Raw genomic sequence first — 8838 nt, forward strand, 5'->3', positions numbered from 1 at the left:
CATTAAAACTGAGCTTTCCAAACTTTTCTTGTTGCTGCCACGTTTTTTAGACATGCATCCTTTTGCGATACAGTAATTCAGTTTTAAACCAACCTCTTTTAAGAGTTTCATACAATATATATAACATAAAACATCATATATATCTCACTCTTTAAATGAGGTTTGGATTTTTTTCCTTTACACTTCTTATGTCTTACAGTTAATTCTTGTGTCCTTTCCGTTATAGCTGCTCCATGGGGTTCATCACGAGCATCATTGTCAACAGATTATCTTAATTCGAAACATATTCATTTTAGTGGCAATTACTGCAAATTGTGTAAATTATAAATGTTACAATAGTACCTACACTTAAACAATATCCATTTTTGTAGTGATTAAACCTTGGGAGTGGGGAGTAAACAGAGGTTGGATGGCCACCCAGGGGTGCTTTCACTGTCTTTCTGCCTCGCTGAAGAGGGTTGGACTAGATTTTTCAGGTGACATACTAGTTTGGAAAGCTCTGCCCTAAAAAAAAGTGTGTGTGGGGGGAGAGGGAGGGGGGATACCTAGAAATGTTAGGTCAGAGTAATCAATGAAAAGAAAGACAATGTTGTACTCCAGAGCAGAGTCACCTCTGACTTTAAAACACCACACCAGCTGGATAAAATCGGCAAGCAGTTTATTGAAAATATAAAAAGCTCAAAGCAATAGAAAATAATCGATAGAAAAAAGTAATCCAATTGATATAAAAAGAAACAGGAATAAAAAGTCCAGAGACATCCATGAAACTATGCACTTGAATCCATGAATAGGATAAAGGCATAATCTGGGTTGTTGTAGGTTTTTTGGGCTGTATGGCCATGTTCTAGAAGCATCCTCAGAGGTTGTAAAGCATAATCCATAGAATAACCAAGAAACGGAGGCCTTGACGTTATGAACTTGATGTTAAACCGATGTTGCTTCAACCGAAGCAATATTTCTCACTAGTCACTTATAAACCCTGCCCTAATTCCCAAACAGCTAGAAAAGGATTCTCTCTTAATTTTGGTTTCACTTTCAGCTTCTGTTGAAGTCTAGCTGAGCGCCTTAATTATTGTACTGATTGTATTTGTTGACTGAAACATCTTTTCCTGTTCAAGGCCTCACTCCCTTCATTAAGTTCTACACCTGAGAGCGCATTACTAGATAACTGATCAGAGAACTGTGGCGCAAAGCCATTCCCAAGCTCGTGACCTTGAGAATCCTCTTGAAGCAACTCAGGCCAATGCAACCTGTCTTTTAAACTCCATTCAGGCCCTTGCAGCAGCCCAGGCTTCTCTGCCCTCTCATCGCCAGATCCTGGCCCAGAAACCGAATTAACATTCCCCATTCCCTTCAGGAACATCTACATGGACATCATCTCCATTCCCATCATGAAAATCAGCATGATCATCAGACACATACACATACACAGACTGATCAGGCTGACATACAATAGGCAATGAGGAAAAATAACTTTGGGGTCTCCTCACCCTTTGGAAGAAATTTGATTGGGGCTCTTTCACTGGTATCAGAGTTGAATTTTGAGCCCTGTCGTTTGTTTAATATTTACCTTATTTTTATTGCCTCCTTGTTTGTTTTACTGTTTGTGGCAAAGCATTTGGATTATTTTATGGTTGTGATTATTTACCTTTTAAGCAGTACAGTAAATCAGAACCCCTTTGAGCATTGGAATGCAACTCCAATCAGCGTTGTGAACTCACAGCATGACCTTGAGCAAGTCACACTCTCTCGGCCCCAGATAAAAACAAGGGGAAACCCTCTATGAACAAATATTGACACAAAAAAAACAACAACCCTGCGATATGATCACTTTAGGGTCCCCATAAATCTGAAATTACTTGAAGGCATACTTAACCATTGGTAACTGTGTTTACTTCTTGTGAACCTTGTATTTTCAATTTGAATACTACAATTATTGAATGGAAGATGTGCCTAACAAACTCAAATTTTGGCTTAACTTAGGAGAATTAAGACAAAAATTCGCACTGGAGGCAGGAGATGTTTCCTGTCTATATTTTTGTTGCAGACCCCCGAAATTTCATTGGATGCAGCCATGGTAGTGGAGTCATAGTGCTATATGGATTAGTGTAAAAGGGCTTCATGATGTGAAAATTGGGGGGGGGGGGGCAACCTAAACCCAGTTGTGTGTGTGTGTATAGTGAGAATGACATATAGCAATATCCACAGAACTTAGTAGCCAATATAAAATAATCAGAAATTGATTGGATTAGTAGTCTAACATGAATGATAATTTGAGCTCTTCTCTGTTGCCAATATGTCAATGAAGTGAGAACTTGTCAAGCTTCCTTGCAGACATGTATTTTGAAGATGGGAAAACACCACTGAAAGAGCTCTCTGCTTGCTCACCTCACTTCGGATGGTGGCAGCACTCAGAGAACAACCTCAGATGAGGAAATAACTGGCTGGATGGAGTGGAGAAGAAAAAGCTTGTCCAGAAGAAAGCTAATTCAGCAGCTATATAAAACTTTAACTCTCATAAATAAACTCTCATAAATATTTGTATAAATATATGAGGGGAAGTCATAGGGAGGAGGAGCACGCATGTTTTCTGCTGCCCTGGAGACTAGGATGCAGAACAATGGCTTCAAACTACAGGAAAGGAGATTCCATCTGAACACAAGGAAGAACTCTCCAACTGTGAGAGCTGTTCAATAGTGGAACTCTCTGCCCTGGAGTGTGTGGAGGTTCCTTCTTTGGAAGATTTTAAGCAGAGGCTGGATGGCCATCTGTAGGGAGTGCTTTGAAAGCGATTTTCCTGCTTCTTGGCAGGGGGTTGGACTGGTTGGCCCACAAAGTCCCTTCCAACTCTATGATTCATGCAGGGAGAATAGGCATTTTGGGGCATTAACAAAATTGGAATGTAAACCATTTATATCAGAGTCATTTTTGTTGCAGAATTCACACAGAGGTAGTCCTGCAAGGCAGGTATTTGGTGATTTTGTACCCTGCCACAAACAGTAAAAAGGCTGGGGGGGGGGGGGGTATGCCCTCAAATCTGTGTTTGCATTGGGAACAATTTTGGCAAACAAGGAAAATTCACATCTGCTTGTAAGAAAGCTTTTGCCTTATGCCAACATATGTTTTCTGGTTTGGGTGTTTCGGTGCCATGGAATATCCTTGATTTTGTAACCACAAATAATTCTGTGGGTAAGAGGCATCTTTATACTTTGCAGTAGTTTTGCTTCCTATGGGGCATTTTTATATTCCATAATAAATTGGAATCAGAAAACCTCACAGATTAAAACCTCACAGGCACTTAATAGAAGTTTTGTAATCAAACTGATGAGGGTTTAGGATCAGATCCACCCTGGAAACGGACGAGGAGCTCTCATAATTATTTCATAATTAGGAACAGACAGAATGTTTCAGTTTTGCTTTCTACTGATTTGTATTATCTCAGCTACATTATGTCCTATTAATGAAGAAATAAGAATGGTTTGATCTTCAAATAAAGGTAATCATTTCAGGTTGTTTGGTTAATAACAACAGATCATTTGGTCATGTGAAAGGCTTACATGTTTAATTTGATACCACATTCTGTGGACTGCAGCTCACTGCATCAGATGGATGTTATTAGACGGTGGTACAGACCTCAACTTTTATTTTGCAGTTAGCAGAAGAGATGGAGAAGATCACTTCTAGAGAGCAGTCATTTCAGTTGAAAATATTGGATCTAGAAAATGCACTGAGAAAGAAAAAAGAAGAGCAGAGACAGCTAACTAGAAGACTAGATGCTGTAAGTAGACTGTCCACCATGTCCCCAAATCTTTGGCATCTGGGCTGGATGGAATTGATTGCTTTTGATATTGGTTTCTTAAAATCATTTCAGTATTGTTGTCAGCCGCCTTATACATTTCAGACTAAAAAGCAAATTGAAATAGCTTTTTTGTACTTCACTCATACAAATATTATATATAGTACAACACACCCAGATTCTAGCACATAATCGCTATCAAATTCAAACACATTTCTGTGTTAGAAGAGGCTAACTTAGCTGTTACCCTCTGGGAAGTTGCCAGATGTTCCATCTTCTCCCAAGTTATTGCACTTTTTTTACTGTCTTTGAATGCCAACAAAATAAGCATGTATTTGTAGAACAGAGGTTCACTTTGGACAATATCCTTTGATATCTACTCATACAGTTCACATTCCTTCCAAAGTTGAACTAAAATAGCCGTGCGTGTTATTAGCAGATGGGTTGACTGCAATAGTGAAAGTATGGAGAAAAGTGTGCAGGACACTTTGTTCTTTCAGAAAATTAGGGAACAGATATTGGGAGGTGAGCCAGATATGTATCTTTACTATATAATACTGGTTTTTTAAATTGTCATATTTCTGTTCTAGTTTTTAGAGAGACCTTACAGTCCTCTGCTTTCAAGAGTTGTAGTCCTTTTCCTGACCTAGGTGCCCTGAGAAAAGACATTGAGGGTCAAATCAGTTTAATTATCTAGTGTAGATGGGCACCAGCTTTTCCTTTCTGAGGAACCTGAACTGGCTTCTAGGCTTGTGCAGTTCGGCTGGAAAGTGATCCAATTTTGGTATCCAAATTTCATTGGGCGCCCAAATCCTTTTTTCGGGAGCCTTTAGAAAATCAGCTAGTGGAAATATCTGTTTTTTGAAAACCCTGGAAGATCCGGCTAATTGGTGGCAATGGGGAACTTATAAGGCTCTCCTTGCCATTCCTTTCCTTTCTTCCTTTCAAGGGGAAGCAATGGGTTTAAGGAAGCACCCTTCCTTGTCCCTTTCCTTTCTTCCTTTCAAGGGAGCCTGGGTTTGAAAAACAAGGTTAAGGAAGCACCCTTCCTGGGACCCTTTCCTTTGTTGCCTTCAAGGGAGTCTGTGTTTCAGAACGGGGTTAAGGCAGCATCTTTCTTAGAATCCTTCCTTTCTGCCTTTCAAGGGAGTCTGGGTTTGAAAAACAGGGTTAAGGAAGTACCTTTCCTGGGACCCTTTCCTATTTTCCTAACAAGGGAATCTGAGTTTGAAGAACTGGGCTAAGGAAGCACCCCTTCTGGGATCCTTTCCTATCTTCCTATCAAGAACATCTGAGTTTGAGCAACAGAATTAAGGAAGCAGTGTATAAGACATGTCACAGCATTCTTCTATTCAGATTGGCCTAACAGGCAGTGCTCACAGAGAAACCCTGTGCGACCAGCAGCCTCTTTGCACGCCACGTGATGTTGAATTGGGGGGGGGGGGAGCCATTATTGGCTGCCATGTGGTCCTATAATGGACCAAAAAAATGTGGCAGCTGGGCCCTTACCATTATGGTCACCCAGCCAAGCCAAACAAGACGGATTGGTCGAAGGGAACTGACCACTCTGAATCCGTGCACAAGACTACGCCTTCCTCTTCGTAATCCTTCTAAGAGCAAGTGAAAAGTTACTATCTTTGAGGGACTGATGTGAGCAGAATACTTTATTAATAGTGTTGTCATAATTCCTTTTAAGGAATTTGTTTTAAAATTGATCTTGTCTTTAGAGATAATGGATTATAGTTTAACAGTAATGGTTTATCTATATTTTTATATGGGTTTTAATTTTGTAAGCCATCTCATACACCATTATGGAATAGGAATAAGTAAATATAGATGGGAATGGTGATGTCTGGGATTGAACTTAGGACTTTCTACCTGCAAGAAAGTCCTAAGTTACTGATAGATTACACATTCTACCAGTAACTTAAAGTCCTTTCTGACTTAATATGCCCAAGGCTCAAATATGTCTCGTTTTCAGAATTGTTTGCAGAATTTTGTAGACATGATCAATAGCCACCTACATACATTTATTTTTTAAAAATTTCACTAATCATAGCAAACCTCTCCATCTGACGGCTCGGCTAAAGTGAATCACAACTCTCCTAAAACTTTTTCTCCAGCAGAAGTGCCCTTTACTTTCCATTTGTTAGCGCTAACATGTTATGTTTTAAGCGTTTCCCAGTTCAAATTTATTTGATCTGACAGTTAAAAATAAATACGAAAGTAATCTTAGTAGTTTTTGAGTGTCATTGATTTAATACAGAACACATTCATTATTGTTGTTGTTCAGTTATAGACATGCATATGTATGTCTGCTTGGGCATACACAGGTCAGGGCATGCATGTCAGTGGAAATGAAAAACAGAGCAAACTATTCTCTTGGTGAGGGGATGTTGCTAGAAGCAAGGAAGAATTGTAGAAGCGTACAACAGTGCTCAGGCTTCTTAAATTTGTGAAAGTAAAAGAAAAGCCCAAGGAAAGTAATGTGTTCAAGGAAAGTAATGTGTTCAAAAATTGCATGTAAAAAATATACCCAATGGCTACAAATTCTGAGACAGTGATGACATATATTTTACCAATATGTGTTTTTAAAAGATTGTATTTTAATGAGCTAATTATGTTATTAAGTGATCTGGTTTATCTGAAGCATTTTTCAGCTTCACAGGTTTTTAAACATTAGTCAGTACATTTTCCTTTTTTTCCAGAGAGAAAAACACCATGAATTGTCTTTGAAAGAACTAGAACACGGCCTTCAGAGATCCGAAAACCAGACCCAAAGTATCCAGAATTATGTGAAGTTTTTGAAAACTTCATATGTAACCATGTTTGGCTGAACTCTCTTTTGTCTCGTTTTAAAATTGAGGATCACCTCTCAGGATAAATGATTGCGTTTGTCCATCCGGTTGAAGCCTGTTGTGTCTAGGATTTATTCCACTGCGCTATCTGAAAGACATGTGTTCTGTTACCTGGTAGCCATGTAGCATCTTTTGAAAAATATCTTCTTTAGACATATTGGGAGGACAGCAGTTTGGGTAAAAGCAAAAAAGAACAAGCGAGCAAATGGATGTGTGTTGGCGTGCTACATTTTCTTGAAGCCACTGGCAGTGATGAATGGCTTTGAAATCATAAAAGCTAGTTATTTATTTGTGCTGTGATGTGAGCGTGTTTGCCCACCACAGCTTTGGAAGGCTGCACATGTTCAAAGGAAATTTTATTAATGATCCTGCAACTTTCTGAAAATGATCCTTATGGCCTCAATAGGTGGTCATGTTATTCTCTCTAGTTTATCCTGCTGAATTAGGCAGAGTGATATCACTTGGCTCCAGATTAAACAAATTCAACTAATCACACTTCAAGGAAAATGATTGGAGTTTTCACAGTATTCTCCATTATGAACAGGTAGGTAGACTCCCTAAAATCAGATGTTAGGCCACAACTTATGTCTGGTATAACTCTTTATAATGATATGGAATGTCAGTTGCTTCTCTCTGCTGTTTATGCAGTTGCCCAAACAGCAAATACTGGGGAGAATGTTACAATAGAGTGAAGGGAGCCGAGCCTTCTGTTTTCCAGAACACCTTTCTTGACCAGCACTCCACCCTCTAGGGTTGCTTTGAATTTACAAAAAAGATATATATGAGAGATTGATCACCTCTGTCTCATATGTTTGGTCCAGATTATTGCGTGCAGATGACGTAGAGTTACTGGTGTCTTAAGAGCACTTTTACAGAAAATTGTCATTATTTCCAAAATAAAGTTTGGGGTTTTGTTTTTGTAACTTCTCAAAAACTGTAAATCATCATTATCTAAGAAAATAGACACACCACAAAAATGTACACATTCTTACTTTGTTACCATTTGGTACTTCTTAACAGAAATTTGCAGGGGTGGGCAGACTTTTATTGGTCAAAGAAATGTGAATTTGATTAGGATTTCTTCTTGTTCAGTATTTCTGGGAAGTCAACAACTTAAAATTGAAAAAAAAACCCTTTTGCCTCTCCTCCACCTTTTGCCTCTCCTCCACCTGCTTGCTTGGGTTGGAAGCAATGCTGCATCATCTGCAGACTTAACCAAATGCATGATCCAGATCATTGATGAAGCCAGGCATTGTTTCATTGGGTATATGAAGATGGCTTACCTACTTTTGACACAGATCTTCCTTCTACTCTGTGGGTGGAATTATTTATTCTGAAAACAAATTCTGGTTAAAATATAGTGAATTGATTATTATTTTTCTTTTTAACTCCTCTTCAAAAGAGTACAAGGCAGTACAGGTTGAGCATCCCTTAACTGGAATCCCAAAATACTCCAGAATTATCCACATGGGTGGCTAAGAGTGATATCTTTGTTTTCTGGTGGTTTGATGTACAGAAACTTTTTCCATGCATGAAAGTATTAAAAAAATAGCGTGTATAAGGTGCATATGACACATAAATGAAGTTCATGTCCAGAGTGGGTCCTATATCTAAGATATCTCCATATGTACATATGTGCAAATACTGTACAGGTATTCAAAAATCCTACCCCATTCTTTACTCAAGGTAACAAGCATCTCTAGAACAAATAGCATAATGGCACCTAATCTCTGTAAAATAGTTTGGCCCGAACTAATTGGATTCTCTTAGGTTTATGGAATTAGTTCACAGCCCAACAAAAAAAAAAGGATTTCTTAGTGTTTTGGTTTTTAAGCCTGTTCCTGAGGTTATTTGGGGTGTCAATTCAGAAAATTGCATTGGATAGACCTTTACTTACTTTACTTACTTAGGCGATCCCTCGTTGGACGAGTAAGATGGTCTTCCATTATGGATTTCCCTGTGGGTCCGTATGTGACTGTGGAGCCCTATTCTTGCTCTGTATCTTCTTCCGCAGTGAGGGCATTGGTTTCCAGGTGAAAGGTGGTCCCGGTCGGGGTTGGCTTGACGCGCCTTCCTCCTGGCACGTTTCACTCTTTCACCCTCCACTCGTGCCTCCTCAAATTCTGCAGCACTGCTGGTCACAGCTGTCCTCCAGCTGGAGCGCTCAAGGGCCAGGGCTTCCCA

At 39.2% G+C, this 8838-nt stretch overlaps 1 protein-coding gene across 9 annotated transcripts in view; it reads left to right on the plus strand.

Annotated features, from left to right (window-relative positions):
* Window positions 1-7577, plus strand: part of ODF2L (outer dense fiber of sperm tails 2 like) — a 52719-nt gene extending 45142 nt beyond the window's left edge. For all 9 annotated transcript variants that reach the window (XM_060773867.2, XM_060773872.2, XM_060773868.2 and 6 more), the window contains 2 exons: window positions 3653-3778; window positions 6505-7577. In XM_060773867.2, coding sequence (XP_060629850.2) covers window positions 3653-3778; window positions 6505-6633 — 255 coding nt within the window. In that variant the 3' untranslated portion in view covers window positions 6634-7577. The remainder of the gene's footprint in view (window positions 1-3652; window positions 3779-6504) is intronic.
* The last annotated feature ends 1261 nt before the right edge of the window (window positions 7578-8838 follow it).

The sequence above is a fragment of the Anolis sagrei genome, chromosome 4, assembly GCF_037176765.1.
Source record: "Anolis sagrei isolate rAnoSag1 chromosome 4, rAnoSag1.mat, whole genome shotgun sequence".
NCBI lineage: Eukaryota > Metazoa > Chordata > Lepidosauria > Squamata > Dactyloidae > Anolis > Anolis sagrei.